Source organism: Larimichthys crocea, chromosome III (genome assembly GCF_000972845.2).
Source record: "Larimichthys crocea isolate SSNF chromosome III, L_crocea_2.0, whole genome shotgun sequence".
In the NCBI taxonomy this organism is placed as follows: Eukaryota; Metazoa; Chordata; class Actinopteri; family Sciaenidae; genus Larimichthys; species Larimichthys crocea.
Window position 1 is genome coordinate 4,981,290 of NC_040013.1, and position 21,458 is coordinate 5,002,747.

General features: G+C 41.8%; 1 protein-coding gene across 7 annotated transcripts in view; it reads left to right on the forward strand.

The window, feature by feature from the left end:
* Positions 1–21,458, forward strand: part of trpm3 (transient receptor potential cation channel, subfamily M, member 3) — a 125,301-nt gene that overhangs the window by 47,124 nt on the left and 56,719 nt on the right. For all 7 annotated transcript variants that reach the window (XM_019275975.2, XM_019275976.2, XM_019275978.2 and 4 more), the window contains exon 2: positions 21,047–21,126. In XM_019275975.2, coding sequence (XP_019131520.1) covers positions 21,047–21,126 — 80 coding nt within the window. The remainder of the gene's footprint in view (positions 1–21,046; positions 21,127–21,458) is intronic.

Here is a 21,458-nt window from a genome sequence, read left to right on the forward strand (position 1 = left end):
AGATCGAGATAAGCCTGGACATCAAACCTCAACCATGAACTCCTTCCCCGCACACATACATAGTGCACAGATGTTGTGGATATCATTAGTGTGTACTTCAAGATAGAGAAACAGAAAAAAAAATAATAAAAGAGGCAGAAAGAAAGATGAATTTGCTTACATGAATGTGTCTGTGAGCGACATTTCCTAGAGTGCACCGCTGGCTTTGAGTTAAAGACTCAGAAATCATTAATTATGAGACATGAGGAAAAAGGAAAAAAAGAATAATAGACGTACATTAAAGAGAAATGTGCTCTGTGTTTGCAGCCACATACGCAGGCGTGTGAGTAATTATGTGCCACAGACAAGGTACAAGGGCATTCTTTGCTGCGGTTTTTCTCATCATTATCTTGTCATGTCTGTTAAACAAGCCATTGCCCCTGCCCATCCAATTAGTCTCTGTTTCAAACAGCACACCACCAATGACACATGAACAGACACTCCATTAACAATGATAGAGATGTACGAGGGAGCAAAGTCAGGAGAAGGGATAGACATTTGTCTTTCCTCTAGCTTTAAAAAAAAAACTGCCTTCTAGAGCATCGTTAGTAGACACAAAGTTGATCGAGTCGCGAATCCGCTGGGGGCAGAGATCTGAATATCACTGCAAGGATTTGTTCGAGGCCTGCCCGCTGCTTTACATAATATTTCACGTCTTACTTGATTGGTTTTCATGTTTGCTTGCAGCCCACAGGAGCCGCAAAGCAATAATATCAGCACAGAAGCATGCACTCACTTTCACAGTCCTTCTCTGACACACACACACACACACACTCAAACAGCCAATAATGATTCGTAATAGAGATAATGAATTCTATTTGCAGTGCAATTATAATTCTGTCATTTGCGTAGATGTGACTGATGCTGAAGCTGTTGTGACAAGTCTGGTTGCAAGGTTCAAGACACTAACTCCTAATTTTGGTGTCAATTTGACGTTCTCTGACTTTTCCACCTATCCAAATGAGTCCAATTAACACGATACTGCACTGTCATGCACACTGGCGCTCGTGGATAACCACATGACAAATGTATTCTAACGGATTGCTTGTTAGTGTGAATCTGATGAGTCGGATTTGAGGTTCTTCTGCTTTGTTTTTGGAAAATTATAGATGTTTATGGATGATTGTGTAGTCTTTGCACTTCAATTCCTGTGTGTGTGTGTGTTCATTCTGTATGAAAACTGTGATGCAAACGTTAGAGGATTGTGTTTCATTTTTTATTTTGCACAAAAAACTGAGCAAGGAGCTTTACTGTCTGTTACTTTCCTGGAAATAGAAATGAGCGAACAAATGAGAACGCTCAGTGAAAGCAATGCAATGTTCTTCTGTTCAGATAGGTTTGGATTGATTGGTGTCTGGTGTGTTGAGCTTTAAACTTAAACCACAAATGTTGAGAGTATGGGTATCTCAACATCCTTAAATGGCTTTGTGCTAAAGTGTAGGAGGGACAAATAATTTTTTAATGAGGCTTTCTGTTCCTCCTCCTCCTACTGCTGCTAAGCCTGTCTTTGAGGCCAGGGTTCATCTTGATTTAGCTGACAGGCTCTTGTCGTGAGTGTGTGTGGGAAAGGCTGAGCGCAGAGCGATTGGTTCACCGAGTCGCACAAAAAAAAAAAGAGGAAATCCGCCTCCAGTTTATATAGTGTGCACTGGAATGAGCTTGTGAACCTGCTAATAGAGGCTTTGACTGCTGATGTTCTGTAATGAAACATATGTCGCAGCAACAACGAGAGATTCTAAAATAACCCTGAAAGCTCTTTAATGTCTACACACACAGCAGTGTTCCCAGAGCCTGTCATAAACAACATAGGCTTTACAATGGTAGGACTTATTGTAGGATTATTGTATTGCAGAATAATGTACCTGATAAACTGTCAGGCCTTCATATTTATTTGGCAGGCACAGGATGCACATGATAGTGAGGACACATTGTTGTCCAGACTTGGTTCATGGCAAGGTGCCGTAATGGCATGTTGCTGTTCACCAACTACTGAAACTAGATGTTGCATGGCAGGAGGAATATTGCCTGGGTTTACCAGAAACTTGGCAGGTGTGGGTGGAATAAATTTGGAATAAAGTTGGATATGGCTGCATGGCTTTTTCTTATTCCAACCCGCTGGACAAGCAATGGTTGTGAACCAAATTCAGCATTTAAAAAAAAAAAGGTTTCGCACTGGATCAGACTCAGAATTTTGTCATTTGAATCGGATTTGGCTCTTCAATACAGAGCTTCTCTTCCTCCAGGCAGCTCATGCAGACTCACCCGGGTCTGAATCTGCAGCTGCCTATACCCATCGCAGACATCTTCACCGAGCACAAGGGACAGCTTGACATAGTGCGCAAACTATGGTATGTGGAGGACGTAAAAAGTTTATGAAACACAGAGCAGCGTGAAAGCAAGGAGCGCTCACTGTGCAGCTTCTGCTGACAACCGACTTGTCCCCAAGAAGTACACTACACGCTGACTGACAAGAAACTGACTGCTCGACTTGAAGAATGTCACACACCGCTGAATATTTAATTCCAGATTTTGACATACTAGAAGTAAAAAGATGAACATATTCACAAAATGTTTATTTGCACCGCTATGAGTAGCTGAATGTTTTTCCACTCGTATCTTTCAGTGAGGACACTGGCAGAGCCATGGCGTGGCTGGCTTGTCGGTGCTTTTTTTTGTGAAGAATGGTCTTAAAGCATCGCACAGTTTGCTGTCAGATCCAGCCTTATGATCTAAGTTGAATGGTGTCCGATGATGTTTGGAAAAGACTAACAGTAGATAGGCTTGGGATCTGTAGACGGCTGCTTTCACTTGAAAGGATGAACAAGTGTCATGGAGGTGGCCGGTTTGATGTCAGTAAGAACACGTCTCTCTCGAGGTGGGTCGTGGTCTTTGGGGGATTTGAGTTTTCTCCCTGTGAAGGCTAAGACAGCCTGTCTACGACCTATAATACCAAGGAGGGGAATGCGTTCTTACTGCATGTGTCTGAGAGAACTCACCCACCAGCATGGCAGTGATGCAACTTTCATTTAAATAATCCACAAGGCTTTTTTTTTTTTACCGTGGCCGTGCTGGTTTGTGACAATCTTGTCAAAGTGCAAATTTTCACTAATAAACATCAGGAACTAATGCATAGGCGTCCAACACAGTGGCATTTACAGAATTGTGATCTGACCTTTTGCAAATGGAGAAAGCGGCACGTAACTCTAGCACATATTGCATTACCCCAAATATTCATAAATTGGATTATAAAATTGCTAAAAGAAAATGGTATCATATAGATCATCCATTAGTGGAAACAGCCAAATAAAGAGATTCCCTGTACAAAAAGTCAACCTGACTCACAGAGATGGTGTGTGTTTGCGTGTGTGTGTTATTGTATGAATGTAATAACTTTTAATAATTGTTTAAGAGACGCCTGTTTGGTATCTTGTGTACTGCAGGAGGTGACAGGCCACAGACGTATAGATTCTTTAAAGATTAATGTTCAGCTTCTCCAGTTTCCCAAATAAAAGCTGTCCCGGACAAATATTTGTCTGATATTGGATGCAAAGGATGCACTTTGAATCCTTCTCCCCAGGTCAATGAAGCCTAACTACCCTCCTGTCATGCTGAATACTGCAGACTATATAGCTGTTTGCAGTCATTGAAGTCCACATGTTTCTGGGTTTGTGCCAGGAAGCTGCCAGAGGGTTAAGTATCACCTGGAGATGTCAGAGGCACAAAGCTACCTAGTCATTAATTCTAACAGCCTAGAGGACAGACCTCAGTTGTCTAAAATACACCCTCCACATCCTACAGACCCCTCCATGAACTCGGGTATAACCCTGTCAATATACGCCTCAGCTCAGCTGCACTCATCCCCTCTGACTTCCTCCTCATTTGACACGGAAGTAGTGACGCAGGTGTACAATCGGACAGCCTAAACTCCCCATCCCCCTGCAACCGTCCCACCCCATATTTTCTCAGTATGAGACAATATTATGCAATGCTGTAACAAACATTTACAAACCAGGTGTTGGAGAGCCAGAATTCAGATCCCATTTCCTCTTTCCTGTGTCTCAATCTCTCCCCAACTGTGTTTGCAGCATATAATAAACAAACTAGATTTTCCTATCATACTATCCAACTTGTACGTGCTTCTTCTAGTGGGGGAATATTAGAAGGGAACATGCAGGCGGACCTTAGCCTCCAAAACCAGAGAGAGCTTCGTTTGCAGCTTTCTTTGTATCCCATACATCTCCAGCTTCAGAAAACCGAGGTGCTTGACCTCCATCTTTTGGAAGAAAATACATAAATTTACAAAAAGTAAGAGCCCTATTTCCAACTTTGTGCTAATAAAACCCTTAAACACGTCTTTTAACTTGAAATAATGGCTCCATCGTTCTCACTTTTCAACCTATCTTGAAGATTTTAAAGAGAATCCCGACAGACATTCTTTAATCTTTTCACGAGCACTGCTTATTATCTCACAGTTGGTCGTCTTGTTATTATTTCAGCCTCACCAGCCTCCTTGCGTGTCCCCTCCTGTGCCTATTGTGCTGGCCCATCTGGTTTCCAGTGTATATACAGCATGCCATAAATGCTGACAAGAAAGCGTTTAATGTCCAGGATTCTCCCTCTCAGAACATTGCAATGCAATGCACACTGTCTGCGCTTTTACTTGATTTACCCCTGAGTCTCTGGAAAGAACTGGCAGTGAGACACAGATTTAATTTGACACTGTGGTCACTAGCTGTAGGTGAGACCAGGACCTCTTCACCCAAGAACCACTAGCAGTGACCGTGTGGGCAAGACTAGAGATATCACCACAGCTTTTATTCACCCTGAAAGCAAAGACAGTTTTCACAACCTGCCTGCTGGCAAAACATCCTCCAACTGTAACACTGCTACCAGGCACACATAACAAGCTCTTAGTGGAGTGACAACTCCGCCAGTCTCCCCAACTAAAAGGTCATTCTGTTCTGCCATGTCAGACCCAGAAAAAATGCTAATTAGGATGCAGAAATACATGGAGAGAGAGGGAGGAAGATATTTTGGGGTGGCTGTTGTCAGATGTCCTTTTGGCAAATCCCCTTTGCGGGGATTAAAAGAACGTACACTCCAAGTTTTGAAGCAAAGTAAAAACTGGCTGCTTGAAGCACAGTAGGACTCTTTTTTGGAGGGGTTGTCTGTGTTAGCCTGCCAAGTGTCTTGAAATAGGAAAAGAGACATGGCAAATAAACAAAGTTAGAGAAATTACTTACTGTGTGTGTGTGTGTGTGTGTGTGTTTAGTATGTAGTAGAATGCCCAACCCAGTGAATAGTGTGTCTTATTTTCTAAGTGGATCCTGAAGTGTCTTATGCAGAATTTCCACCCGGGACGCCTGATATTGACAACAAATACAGCAAAAATGTTATTTGGTTCATCCTCATTTCATGTGTGATTAATTGCTGTTTTATCTTCTCTGAGCTGTGTGTTTATAATTTAATAATATGCCTTTGTGTAAGTCTTTCGGACTTTTATTTCCTAACTCTCTCCGTCTCTCTTTGTGGCTCTCTTCCCTATCTTCAGGATACATTTTTGCTCCATACATATTTTAAAATTTATGCATAGTATATGTGCCCCGCTAGCACGCGAACACTCACACAAAACAAGATGCAGGGTTAGATGAGGGGTAATGTACACTTTAGAGATAGACATAGAGAGATTGGGACAGCGACAATAGGATTAAGGCTCAGGCCTACAGTAAAGAGGTCCGTGTCAGGGTAGCTCTGACCACAGATACATTACTGAGTCTCTGCAAACACAGACAAAGTAGATGTGATCCACACGGATGAGTTTATGATCACAAGCCCTCTGCAGGGAGGTATTTTTCTTCTCTATACGCCTCAGTTTCCTTAACAACATGCAGGAAATACATGATGTCTGTAAATCATCTGTGATTTATGTGCATGGTGGTGTGTGTTCTGTGGAGCTTTTAGAGCCGTTCGTGAGATTTAGGGGGCTCTGTTTACAGAAATATGGAAGAAGTGTGATTAAAATGTGCACAAACTGTGTTTTCATTCATGTATAATCAAGAATCGTTGAGAGAGTGTTACCATAGATCTACAGATATTTGTAGATACTGCAGGTATCACTGGGGCCTTTTACGTTTTTTCTGTTTTTAGTGCATTTCACTGCCACCGTAGTTAGATCGAGCATGTCCAGTTGTTGGTAGTGGTATGAGAGGAGTTAGTGCCTGAAGAGTTGGGTCTTCAGAAGTTTTTTAAAGGTAGATAGGGACACCTCTACTCTGGTAGGAACCGGTAGCATGTTCCACCAACAGGGAACAACAGACCAGAAAAGTTTGCACGGGTGGCAGAACACTAACATTTGAATCAGTTTGCAGCATGTGAACCACAAAAATGAACACATGACTGTGTTTATTCCTTTGAAAGGTATTTGTAAAGAGCATCTCTCATGAGATCTGTGACGTTAAATGCGTTACAGATTGTTTAGAAAAAAAACACATGTGTGTCAGGCGGCTGATGAAGCGGCAATACATCCATATTTATTCTGAACTGTCCACATTTGTGACAGACAGCGCATTTATGATCGGACAGCTCAACCAACAGGCTGATAACAAATCACCATACTGTGCCATTTCCATAGAAAAGAGCATGTCTCAGAAATGTCAACATGCAATCGTTTGTTAAAAGCTGCAGCATATATAGTTTACGTCCACAGTCATCAGTCATTATTACACCACATGTTTAAAGAGGTAGTGTGGCAAAAACAAAGAGTACGATTGGAAACGTTCAGTGGTTTTTATAGATCCTGCTCGTACTGTGAAGTTTACAAATCCTCTCAAAACTTCAGCAAGTCTAGCCACATGATTAATCTCGGAAATCAGCCAAAGAGCGAGAAGATGGAAATGAAACTCAAGAGACACTTGTGTAAAAAAAAAATATGTGGCACAGTTTTATTTGACCTGCCAATTTCTCCCTTCAGTTGCTCTAAGTTCTCTTCCACAAATGTTAAAGACGCCCCTTGGGCCAGTCAGTAAAAGACGGACTTCGTGTCAGTCATCAGAATCAATGCTGAGATATCAGTTAAATGTTTTAACCTTCAATTTTAGCGTCTTCTCCCTTGATACCAATCAGTGTCATTGTATAAATGCTGGGACTGTCCCTCCCAGGCTTGTCAGATATCACCTGACACATTTGATGGACAAGAACAGATAAACAGAAAAGGCTTGATCTATTGTCCCGTCTCCTTATTCCCTTTCATTAATATTCACACTTTTTTTTCTCCATATAATTCATACATTTTCATAACGCTGTCAGGGAAATATCGTTCAGCAAATATGTAATTATTCTTGGTTACCTTTTCTCTTTGTGTGTGTGTGTGTGCTCGCTGTGGTGTCAGTGCACTGACGCACATGGGTATGCTCCAGAGATCACCACTCCAGTTCTCAGCAATGCCAGAGGGGCTACAAGAGGGGGGCACAGGAAGCAAGGATGGAGGGGGGTGGGGGGTTCCTCCTAGTTTTCAGTATCCATGGTAACACCATCCAGCCCTGCCAGGATCTGTGTCAGTGGTGCTGAGACGGGTTGCAGAGAGACGCAAGAGGGGATAGAGAAAAAGAAAGGGCAGGGGAATTTAATGAAAATAAACGGGAGGTGGGGTTGGACTGAAAGGATGCGCAAAAAGGAGGGAGAAGAAGGGTCATGGGTGATGGAGTTCATTGGGATAAATAGAAACAGGTGGGGAGACTGTAGGACAAAAACTGGCAGGGTTCGGAGACTTGAGTTGAACCTGTTAGTTCACTGCACAATAACATAATGCCTCTTACAGACGTACATCTTCCACCCACACGCTCTGACCCCCACACACCACTCTCTTCGTGGCAGCAGAGCCAACACTGGCACTTTGCATTTTGGCCAAAGGAGGATGAGGTGTGACTTCCTCTCTCTCTCTCTCTCTCTCTGTCTCCCTACCTCTTTTCCTGTCTACCTATTTGTGGATCCAGTCTCCGTCTTTCACAATTGTGGGAGTCAGATTGAGTTTACCGTGATGCCAAACTGCTTATCGATCCAAAAAGGGGGTCCAGGGAGAGGCAGGCGGAGGCGGAGATCAACAATTCAATACAGGCCTAATGATTTGATTCTAATACGGCAGAGGGTTGAGTATGCGTTGGTGCAATGAGAACACTACTATAGTTCCACTAGAGGGTTATTTCTACATGTGTGTATGTTTTGCTTGCGTGTGTGTGTGTGTATGTAATAATATTGATGGCATGCCAGAAGAGGAAACTTGTCAGCTGTTCCCGCTGTGCTGGGAACAACAGGGAGACAGACAGACAGAGAGAGACAGACAGAGAGAGAAAGACCTATATTATGTGTGTGGGTCTTGTATATTTGTGCGACCACACTGTTTACGCCTGTCTGTGATTGTGATAAATGGATTTAGCTGCTCATTTCTGTTTCGGCTCAGTAACTATAAATACGAGTTATGTTGTGTTGAAAAACGGAGATCCATATTCTACTCATGTCGCCAAAATGAGATGTTGAATGGAGGAGAAAATGTGTCATTTTTAGGGGACGGTTAGATGAAGACACACTCTGCTACTCTTAAAAAGAAGTCATTTCGTCTCCATTTATGTCACCAAATAATATGTTTTCTTTCCCTTTACTGCCTTCATTTGTTCCAGTGTAAATGTTTTTATCAGAGCTATTGATTACAAAACTTTGCACCATTAAATCTCAAAAGAAAAAGAAAAAAAGTCCCTTGGCTTTCACAATACGTCATTTTGACATATCTCACTGCTGCCTCGACACTGGACTTTGTCACAGCGAGAGTGAGAGCTGCACTAATGGGACTGAATATGAATCACTGCGTGACCGCTGTGCCGGTTGTGATATTAAAAATGAATCATGGGCCATGTACACTTGACCTGAGAGATACATCCATCATAAATTTATGAAAGAGACGACAAGAAAGAGAGAAAACTTGGGAGGACAAAGATCATCTTATTGGAATCAGCAGAATGTCCTTTTTCTTTTCTACATACACACACGTGTCAGGCTCCTTATCGGCCAGAGTCTGGTGGTCGCAAGAGAGGCAATTTCACAGCTCTTGGTCTGAACCACCTCAACCCCTGCAACTTCATTACTTTACACCAGCACTGGTCTGCTGCGCCCACCTGGACACCCACAACTCGGCACTGAGGAGTGCAGCATCTTTTGCTGTGGCCTTGAATGTGACACTTCATGATAATGGTGGTAACAAGTCATATCAACAGTTGTCTAGTAAACAGGAAATTATTTTGGGGAACAACAAAAGCCACAGAATAATGATTAGTGCAACAGGTGGAGACACAGCGTGAATCTAAGAAAGAAACTAGCACATGTTGGAGCAATAGACAAGGTTACGTAGCCTGGTTTTTGTCGCCCACGTCTCTTGTTCGTTCAGCAATTGAAAATAGGTCTGTTGTGTCCAGTGATGGCGGTTTCCAACAGTTGTAGCTTTGTTGGTGGGATTAAGAACGGTGACATCATCTTCTTTCGTGGCTATTCTTTGTGTCGTGAAAAAATGTAGCAGAAAACATCCGGAGACAACATGGACACAGCTGTGTAGTCCTCGATCGACTCTTAAAGGATCGGTTTGTAAGACTTAGTGGGATCTAGCCCTCTCCTACGGAGAGTGAAGGAGAAACTACGATGGTTGCAGAGTCCACTACTGTAGAAACCTGATGGACTGAATCTGTAGATATAAATAAATGTGAAAGGACTGTTCTTACATAGCTCCTTTCTAGACTTCCGACCACTCAAAGCGCTTTTTAGCACTACATATCTCATTCACCCATTCACGCACACACTCATATACTGATGGTATCGACTGCCCTGCAAGGTGCAAATCCATTTTTTCTAGCTAACACGCCAATGGCACATCCTTCGGGAGCAATTTGGGGTTCAGTATCTCTCCACACGTACAGTACATAGTGTGGAGGAGCTGGGGATCGAACTGAAATTCTTTTATTTCAGGTGATTATACACAGTGTACCTGGAAGAAGTGGCTATATGCTATTATATGTATTGGCATATTTTCATTTAATCTCTGCTGCTTGACTTCAGGGTTCAAGGCTTATTAGAAAAAAACTGACCGGCCCACAACTGGGTGAGACAACTACGTAATTGTACTGTTGTAAAGGCAAAACAAAATGTGAATTACAGTCTGATCATCAGGTTGTGGGTTACACCGTACACGCACAATGATATCCAACACACCAAAACAACATGGCACAACACAACGTGAACAAAACAATAAAAAAATTGATGTGACACGACAGAAAACACAACAGGACAAGTCAAAAATAACAAGCGCAGCTTCGTGCTAAAACACATAAACGCATAACCATGAAGCCTGTCTTTTCCTATTTCTTCCTTCTTCTGGCCCCTGACTGTTCGAGCGTCCACCGTCACTTCTTACAGGCTACTTGACAGGCGTCAATCAAACTAAAACGCTGTGTGATCATTAGGCTGACTGCAGTTCACTGGATGGTTGCTCCCCTTGTCATTCACCGTGGCTCGTTGGCCCTCGCTCTCTCTTTCATCGCTTCTGTCTCTCCGCCGGCTCCTCATCTCTTCTGATGGAAGGTTTCTCTCTTCTCTGGCTTCATCTCGACACAGACCAAATGGATACAGCTTATCTCTCCTCACTGTCAGTCCACCTCTTCTTTCTCTCCTCTCTTTTTCTGTGTGTGTGTGTCCACTTTCTCTGCTGCTTTTCTTGTACTTTAAAATACACCAGTCTGTTTGGACCTGCCCCTGTGATTTACAGGGTTTTTCTCTCTTTTCAATTACATCCACTTCATCTTCACTTCAGTACCGTGTGTTCACTCTCCTGAATTCTTTTCCTTTGCCTTACCTTCACCCTTTCTCTTTCTTATGTGTCGTTTTGACCCTCGTGTCTCTCACTCAGATACAACACAATTTATGTCACATCTTCCCCCTTTCTAATCTTCCCTCACTCCTCTTCCCCCTTCTTTCTTTCTTCTCACCCACCTTCATCTCTCCCTCACCTTTTATCTCCCCCTATCTTCTCCACTCTCTACCTCCCCTCCTCCTTCTCCTGATTTTGTCTCATGCCGACACCAGTCCCCCCACCTCCAACCTCCAAACTGTGAACCTGTCCCCTCCCCACCCCCCCATCTGTCACAGACAGAATGGCCATGCCAGTGTTGATTAGAGCCTGCATGGCCGGATGCTCAGCTCGGCTTAGGAGAGGCCTGTGGGAAAGAGAGCTGCTTATTCTAGCCTCAGGAGATGGATTGAAACCGACAAGAGCTAAAACAAGCAAGAATTCTCTCATTACACTCGCACATTGAACACACCCTGCACATGCGCACTATGCACACAAGTGAGGACGTCATAGCACACTACTCGAGAACAAAAACGGCTGCATGTGCGATCACGTTGTAAAATAACACACGATTATTTTCCACATGCATTTTACATCTGATGTTTTGTTGTGAATTATAAAGCGGTGGCTTAATCACTCGTTGTTTTCGAGGATTTATCCTGTTTTGAAGAACAATGCATAAATACATATGTTGAGTATAATGCTATGAATTTCAATATCTCGTTTATCCTCTTGGGAACTGATTAAAACTGAATGTTTTCTATCAATATCTTTGCAATCTTCTTTTGTCTTTAATATTCTGCTTTAGTGTCATTAAATATTAAATTTCTGCGCATACATATAATTATTAAAACAACGCGAAGCTGTCTGCAGTCTGGTTATGCATTGATCTGACTTTTTCTGTTCTGATACCTTAACTCAGAGGTTCTGCCAATTTTGAGTCGATACCAGTGGTCTCATTTTCACAGATTTAAGATCTTGGAGGTAATTCGAGTAAGACAAATTGAAGTCAGATGTTGTAGCTCTAAAGCTCTGAAGCTGAAACCCTGAATTTTATGATAATATTGGCCGGAAAAATGTAATTTTCTGTGGATTAGTCTCGTCTTGCCCAGTGTCCTTAATAAAGTCAGTATCGTCACGATATCGACCCTGTGAATCAGATCAGTGCATCCCTAATCACAGATGATAAAAGCAACAATATATGCCTATATGTCCCCCTTTTTTTTACCTTTGCACTCAACCATGCTGTTCCTCTTCTCCCCCTCGTCACCCTCGATCACCCTTTCTCTCCTACATTTCTATCGGCCATTCTCACGACTTAACACGGGATTTCTGACAGTCTCTATTTATCCCGCTTATATTCAGCTCTGATTTACAATTACTTGGCATTGACTCAGAGCGACGAAGTGCACTTACTGTAGGTCTATTTCATAGAAAGCCTTTAATATATGAACCGCTGATTTATTTTTTTGAGGGGTATTTAGGATTTCAATTATGTTTAATATAAATCACGCGGTGTATACACGGCTGAATGAAATAAAAAAAATACTAAGGGTTTCATTCGATCTACACTCTTGAGTTTTATAGCTGCAGGCGAATCGATAAATTACCTATAAGTCACTCCATAAACCTGAGTGCAACCTGCCGTAAAGACCGCCATCAGGATTGCAGAAATCCCATTCCAGATCATTTCAGCCAAGGTCTCCTCAAGGCCACTGAGTTGAAGTGCCCGACACTATAGCCAATGATCTGGTCATTGATAAATCATGGAGTCTGACACTGGGAACCAGTGTATCCAGAAGCTTTGAAAGGCTGTTTAAGCCTGAGGAACAGATTTACAGCATCTTCAACAGTCTGCCACATGAATGTATTTCAAAGTAACCACTAAGGAGAATAGAGGAGCCAATCGTCTAAGTGCAAAGTGCTTTGTTTGCCCTTTTTCTTCAGCTGCATGATACAATATATGCTAAAGACAAACACTGAGACGCTTGTTATTCAGCAGCCGGAGCTGGATTTGTGTATTGTGTGTGTGTTTAAAACAAAACAGTCCCAGTGGCACTTAACAAATTACAGGATTTAGATAAATGTTCCATGTGTATTTTGAGTTCTTATGGATGTTTGAAATTTAATTGAGCTGTTTTTTTTTCAATTGTGGATGTTACATGGTTCTAATTGGACGACATAATGAGCATGATGAAATCGTGGGTAATTGCCTCAGGAGGAAGAAGTCTTCACTCTAAATCTTGTGTTTATGAGTTCATGAGTCTTTATGACACTGGTGTTATGAAAAGTTTGAATTTTTCCTGGTAACCTTGAATCTTACACTTCCTGCAGAATAAAGAAAAAAAAAGTTGGTTTTAGCTGCAGTTTGTGTTGAGCAATTTTTCCAGTTTTCCTCCAGTGTACCAGACTAAAGGAGAGCTGCTGAGCAGATGTGGAAAAGATTTGTTGTGATTGTAGTTTTTCTCTGGTTTTCACCCCAGAGGAGAAGCCCCAATGTGCACTTTCCTGATTTATTGGACATTTTACATTTCAGTGGTAGAAAATATTAGTTTGGACTGAGGTGCTCTGCACTTGTTTATATTGTGCGTTTGCAACTTTCTTTGCAGACCAACGGATGTCAAAGAGCAGGAGGTGCAAAGGTGGAAAATGTTGGTTCGGACTGACAGACCGCCTCCAACCTGCAGCTGTGTGTTGGCCATTTTGTACTTGGCCTTACTGACCCATGAAAGCACACACACACATTAACACACTCATACAAAATTTGGTCCTGTAAATCAGCTCTGTTGCCGTTTTTTGTTTTGTTTGGTTTATACTTTAAATCTCTCTTAAGCTGCAAAATGCTGAAACAAGTGGAAAGCTTATTTGTGTGTGCATGTGTGTATGTGAGCATGTGGCTACCCTCCAAGAAGATAAACCCAGTGTGTGTGTGTGTGTGTGTTGAGGTCAATGAATGCTATTTCACTTGCATAAGTGGTTCCTCTCCTTGACAAGATTGCATTTAAAGGCAATGACCTCATCCGTAATGTAAGCCCTAACCACATGGCACTGCCGTTGGTCCATGTGCGTCTGGATCAAGCACTAAGTCATAATCTAGTGCTGTTTACCAATGCATTGACTTGTCCAAGATGGCTGTTTTGTGAAGGTCATTGTATATAGCACTGACCATCTCAGGGGTTACATGTGCATGGTTTGCTCCTGGCTGCTGTTGATAGAGGTGAAAGAGGGAAGGGATGAGCTGAGGAAGACAGAGACACTCACAGTGACATTAAGAGAAGATGAGCGCAGTGGAAGGTGAAATGGCTGCGCTGAATGCATTTTAACTGCGATTTAGTTCAAGTGTTATCGCAAGCTTGGGATCAGGAGCAAGACCAAAAGAAAACCACAAAACTATGATGTGCATACAAATCTTAAACACTTCACTGTACGCGCTCTGTTTAAATAGACATTTAATGCTCTGTTTAAACAGTGCGAGCTGTATGGCTTCAGATCTGCTTAACAGATGTCTCCTCTGTATAACAGTACGAACATTTCCATATTTTAACAGGCTCACACATCTTCCATCTGGATTTCATCATGGCATAAAAGAATGCGTACTCCGACTCAGTGTATGGGAGGGGACAGACCACCAATGACCACTGCTGAGAAGCTCATCTCGTCTATTAGAGACTTGTTTGTGTCAAGGAACATCATTTTGACTAAATGTAATATGTGTCAGAGGTCATATTCATTGCAATTAACCCAGTGGTGTCTGCGTAATCCTGTTGTAAAAGGCGAGGACACGAGTATCAATCTTACTGACACCAGCGGTGTCACAGGATATTGTGTGCAAGACACGCCTCTACACTGCAAACTATGTTTTCTGTCACTCATCTAAATTCTATGAAGGTAAATTCCCAGCAACGCTTGTTTTTATTCTACAGTTTAAACTGTTTTTGAGGTTAGGCTTCTCAGTTTGAACTTTATTGACAATAAAAGAACACACTGCATACTAATCACAAAGATGGATGCTGTCCAACACGTGTTGTTTGCTTGCATATTGCAGCAGAAACTTCTTCGAACCTGGCCACTCTGTTGTGTTTTATATATTAACAGATGTTTTGCTATATAGTTCTGTAGATCTGAGATTAGAAAGACAAATGTGATGCATGTAACAGGACTGTCCACACTATTTTAATTACTGAAAATAGAATTTATTAAGTCTGTGTTAGCTTTTGTGTTTTCATGATTTGAACTGACGTATGCCGTTGACATAATAGTGCACATTTGTTGTGGAAGACATAAAAAAGGTATTTTATTGAGCAGAGTGTAAAATTAAAAAAACAAACAAAGAGGTCTTCTCCGTGTAAGAATGCTTGTATGTTTGTTATGTTTTTTGCAATATCTATAGAAAATACAACTACTACTACCTACTATGTTGAAGTGTGAAGCACAAAGTGAGAAAAGGAAATGATTTTTATATTATCATACATGTATTATGAAGACAATGTCAATATTTCATTTTTAAATATCACTTTATCGTCAGTATATTGTGAAACGCCTTACCACCTTTATAAACTTGATAAAATTCATACTATTCATTGACGCTTATAGGGCATTGATAACCGATATTACAATGCAGTTTATCAAAATCATTTGTTTATATGATGATGATGATGTGGTTCATACAGTCTCTATACAAGGTAACTTGCATCTATGTAAGCTTGTGTGTGTACGCAGAGAACTATGACCTCACACTTACGTTTGCTCATAGGTGTGTGTTTAATCATACGTGCAGGAGCACATGCACATACACACATACACACAACACACTTGTGCCTCAGGTGCCATGCAGCAGCTGGACTGTCTGGACTCAGGTGCACTCCTCTGAGCACTGTGTCATTTGCACACAATCTGTGGAAGTATTTTGTTTTCTGATAATCTTGCTTACATTCGCATTGTGTTGTTGTTGGTGTGTGTGTGTGTGTTACCTTAAGTAGGATTACCGATTTTGGAAAGTACATTCTCTTCCTTTGTGTGTTTTTCCTGCCTGTCTATTGTTAGACCTTCATTTAGTTCAGATTACAGTCTTATGTGGCCACTTTCCCCCACTGCTCCTGCTAATTAAACCCAGTCCGCATTATCTACAGGGCCGTTAATCCCCTTCATGAAAACAGTTAGGAAACAACCCTTGTGATATAAAAAAAAAAAAAAAACAGGAACACTGCAGACTGCACAAATGTGTATGCGTGTGTGTGTGTGTGTTATTTAGGACAAAGTAAGGATGGTGAACAGGGCTAGACAAATGTCATGTTGCTCCACCTAATGGGCTCTCGTGCCATTCAGACTCCCCCTTTGGTCGTGGTCTCTGACAGAAATGAGGCTGAGGGAGACGACACACACACCGCTCTCTCTCTCTCTTTCTCTCTCACACACACACACACACACACAGTCTGACAGCTTTAATTTGAATCTAAAACAGGTGAAGGGCTTGTGAGGGTTAGACAATGGCAGGTGATTCTCTAAGTGCGCTGTTTCCGGCTTTTGAAGGAGGTTCCAGACGAGGTCACATTACATAAAAAAAAGTTAACCAGCTGTGTGTGATGTGAGATTTTTTAAAATATATATTTCTATTTTATTTCTTGGCTCATACATGCACCCCTAGCTGTGTGGATCTGGTAGCTGGGAGGAGACTGCGAGAGATAAGACCAGTTTAGTGGTGTTTCAGGGCAGTGTGTACTTTCAGCACCATGAATACACACACATACACACACTCACACACACTCACATACCAGCAGTGCAAATAGTGGCAGAGCAGACCAGTTGCCATTGGACTGAGAGGTGGCCTGATCAGTTTTGCTCTGATCGGTTTCGTGCAGTGATGTTAGTTTTAAGATAGGATCGTTCGTGTAACACTACGTACCTGCAAGTGCAACTATGAAGGGAAGGCCACAGCGATGCAGTACTGCACACAGTGAAGGTGAGTCATGAGCACGAGACGTGAGACGAGGTTTCGATAGTCGTTTAATTCTACTTCTCTACATTTTACTCAACATGTTTCTATTTATGGAAATTAATATCTCTGTTTGCCTCTGTTATTTTTGATCAAAACTTGATGTCACACAGTGTTTTGTGTTTGAGGTATTGGAGTTTCTTCAGAGTCTCTTCTATATCCAGAGTGTCATGTTTATAGGGATGCTCCATCTTTCGACGATTATTATCTCCAATTTTTATGTTTGTCCACATCATTTATCGCTCCGCTTTGCTGTTTTTTACTCTAAAGGTGCCTTAAATGTGTCACAAGAAGACTTTATCTTTTGCAATACTCGTCTTCACATCTGCAGTAATTCTGATTTATCATGAATACGTTTGCCGATGCTGATTTAAACATTTTATGACTGTTAACTGAGTTATGATATCATTCTTGAAGAAAGATATTGAGATGCATTTCAGAGATGAAAGCAGCTATTTACTGCGATGGAAGTAAATTCAAAGAAACAGAGGAACACTTTCTGTAGCACAAGAGGAAAGGTGATTTAGCTTTTATCACTTCTTTGAAACTAGAAAAACAAAAAGTGTTTGGGTATTTTGACAGTTCATAGAGTATAACTCTTGTCAAGTCTACTAATATTTAATGGAACAACAAGCTCATGCATTTTGCGTGTTTTAAATAAATTTTCAATCAAATCAAGCCTCTATGTAAATATGCTACAGGCTACATATATATACCCATATAAAAGCTGAGTCACATTTGTTAAAAGCAAAAGGGGAAAAACAGTGAGGAAAAGTGAGAGAGCAACAAGATTAGGCTGTTGATTGGATATGGTTCCCAATTCAGCTCCCTGCCAGTGGCAATAAGAAAGAGGAGGCACAATAGCAAAGGGAAGACAGGACGGGGAGAGGAGGGTGGAGGTGGCGGAGTTTGAGTGTAATGAAGTCAAGACCCCTAACAGGCTGTCAGATGCTGCTCACTTGCCGCACAGTCACTCCTTACACGCAAACACATGGTGTGTGTTTGTCTGCGTGCACGAGTGCACGTGAGCGCACCCTGATGATAAATCTTAATTACACAATGGAGTGCAGGCCATGTGCCATCTCATCATGCCATGTCAACTCTCATATGCAACAGCGTGAGCGTGAGAGGAAGAACGAGAGACAGATGCAACAGACTGAGAGAGTGTGCATACCTACCTATTCAGGAAAGGACAAGCAGCAGTGAAAGGAGTGGAGAGATGTGCTTCAAAGGGAAGTAAATCTTTGCCTTGGATGCTCTAGGGTGAAACGACCGTGGTTCCTCTTTCAAGGGTTTACTTAGAGAGCATAAAAGCCTTTTTTTGTGTAGCCTCACTGTGATTTTGCCATCAGTCCTGTCAATACTAATCAAATCTAAAAACCTCTGCTGCTACTGCTACCATTGAGCAGATCTAGTTTGTCCCAGGATGAGCCAGCGGATGAATACACAGTTCTAGCATGTCAGAGAAAGAATGGGGCCGGGGGCGTTGTTGTGGCCCGCTGAGTCATCGTGGCCAGGGTGATCTCTAAAAGCAGCCCCCCAGCCCCCCAGAGTAATGGTTAATCGTGGGAAGTCTGGTGTTAGGGTAAGTGTGCCTGTGTGTAGTCCAAGCCCGTTTGTGGCCGTGTTGCGGTGGGTTTTGGCGTGCCGTGGTGTGACAGGGCCAGTCAGGCGGATGGAGCGTGTGTTGTTGTAGCCTTGGTAGTGGGAAAAGCCCTGTACAAGCAGCTCTCAGCACTGTTGGCTGGGAGAAGAGCCGGGGCAGCTCTCCCAGAATAAAAAAAAAAAAGCAGAAAAAAAGCTTTTGTTTTCACGGCTGTTGTGTTCCCTCGGCTGTGTTTCAGTCTGTGTGTCCTCCTGGTTGTCTGTGACTGTCCCACTGTGACATTCAGTCCTGTTCTGGATCTCTGGTGTTGAGCTCTGTTGCCACAAAACCGCACACGGACTAAGTCCACTTCCTGAAATGGCGGTGTCAACCTAGGAAGTGCAACCTTTAAACCCCAAAGTGCCGAGTGGAAGTATATTTAAACGGCAGAGGATAACACGGAAACAGAATTTACATCAGTATGCAATACACATGAAGTGGATTTTATCTCCGCATAAAATACCACATGAACACATTTATTACAGAATGAGAAGACAAAGAGAACTGACAGATATTGGCACACAATTGTTTTACGGATTGTAAATAAGATTTAAGCGTGACGACTGATGGGACAAGTTGTTTCAGTCTGGGTGATAAAACGATACAGTGAATGGTGTTGTGCCGCTGTCATTAAATTTCAAACCATTTTTCTTATTTACGACGTTCTGTATCAAGACCTTTGACGTCACGTGTGAGAGCATGAAAAAAAAACACAGCCCGTCTTCACCAGAAAAACAGCCATATAGATCATTTGTGTAAGCAGCTTATTACAGCCTAGTAATTAGATAATTAGGCGTTGTTATTGTTAGTAATTATTACTGGAGCAGTAAAAAGATTGAGGAGGTCTGTGTGAAACCAAAAGTCAACACTGACTTATTGAAGTTTTGAATTGTATGACTTATGTACTTAAACCCAAATCATGTTCTTTCCCTAAACCTAACCAAGTAGTTTGGGTGTCTAAACCTAAACAAACTGCAGCCACGTCACAGAGTTAACCGATGTTTAACGTCACATGACTTACGTAAGGCCATATTGAAAATAAATTCTAGTATAAAACTGCCCAATAACAGTCTACACCAACACACACTTGATCAGGTAGCTTCTTTCTTTTTTGCTGTTCCTTTCTTCCAACAAAGGCAACTCATTTTGGATTAATTGGATTCTGTTTTGGTAAATGAGCATGTGAGAATTATTGACGCAAATCCATCTAAATCGATCTAATCTGGATTTATTCACTTCATTTGGTATGTGCTCTTTTCTTGCTGCCTAGACTAAAAATCTGTGTGTGTTGGTGAAAAAAGTACTAGACTTTAGTGCAGCAGTACTTTATTTATGTCTTGTTTCCTCTTGTTAAACCTAAATTAATGTAACGATGCAATAGGTCTTTTTTGCCGTAACCTCAGTGCTCGCATTTTTAACTGCACAATAAAGAAGCTAGAGCTAAAATCTATCTAGTTTCTAACAGAGCACAGAGGAACAATAGCAGGTCTCCTGCCACTAGTAGTTTGATGCCCCTTAAAATAATAATACAAGCAGACCTAGGTGCATACAGGGTTTCCTACAGTACATATTATTATACAGTCTATGCATACAAGATGTTGTCTCTTGTCACACACTGATGCTTGTTTGCATGTGACAAGTATTCATGCATGTATCTGTGGAGACATATAGATGCGTATTAGTCTAATCCTGTGCTGCATGTATCCCAGGCTTGCTCTGTGGCTCAACAGCGACTTTCTGGTCGTGTCTGTAGCAGGATAATTGGCTCCAGTCAGTCTGTGTCACTCAGACCTGCAGGAAATGGGACTGCAGAGCATCACAGTGCCACAAATACACCACTCTGCTAGCTGCATGATGCCGGGGAAGTCATTCTATACTGCATACATGAACACAGAGCACACATTTAGAAACACACACAGACACCACGCTCATATAGATGCACATGCACTTAGATTTCTGCAGATAAGAGTATCTAAGGACTGGAAATCTGACATATAACATTTAACATCCAATTTCTCTTTCCCAGCTTTCCATCGCATCCAGTTTGGGCTGGAACCGCAATTTAATATAAAACATTTCCGTCTTAAGCGTTTGAATTACGTGTGAGAGGCTGTGCATCTGCTCTGTGTGTGTTGTGTTTGTGTATGTATGCCATTTATGCTGATTTTTCTTTTAATATTTGATATTTAAAGTACTTTTGAGGCGTTAGGTCAAACATTTCATACTGCATGTTCTGTTTGCCCCACAAAACTGAACTGCTGCTTGCAATCTCTATATAACAAATCTCAGGCTGTGTAATTTTACACAACAAACAGAACTGTCTTTATTTCTTGAAGGACAAGAGCTTTCTTTGACAGGTGAACTCCTCAGTCAAACACAAGCCTGCTTGTGATTTGAACCAGTTTCTGCTGTCACTCCTGCATGCTCGGGTCACAGCTCCATTATCCGACAAAAACCGACTGAGTTCTTCTGTCTCTTTCTTCTGCAGGCACAGAAATCGTGGATAGAAAGAGCGTTCAGCAAGAGAGAATGTGTTCATATCATAGTGAGCGCCAAAGACCCCCATAGGTGAGTACAAACTCTGTGCACATTACATTCTCTTTAATTGCAGCCGGTCGATTTTGTTTTGATTTGTGGAAGAGATGAGGAGATGTTTTTAGACGTGGGATTCGGCTGCGTGATCGTTTGCCATAAAAGCAACACGACTCTAATGAGCGAGTTAGCTAATGTGAAAGCACTGCTCACATGTTAGAGAAAAAAAATGCTGTTTCTCTCCTGACCTTTTTAAAACATGCCTCACAGTAATATCACGCTGGCCTCTATTTGCATCACAGGTAGATGTTCTGCACTAATGAGCCAAAATACTGACATTATACGCTTTAAAACCACTGATGTGAAAT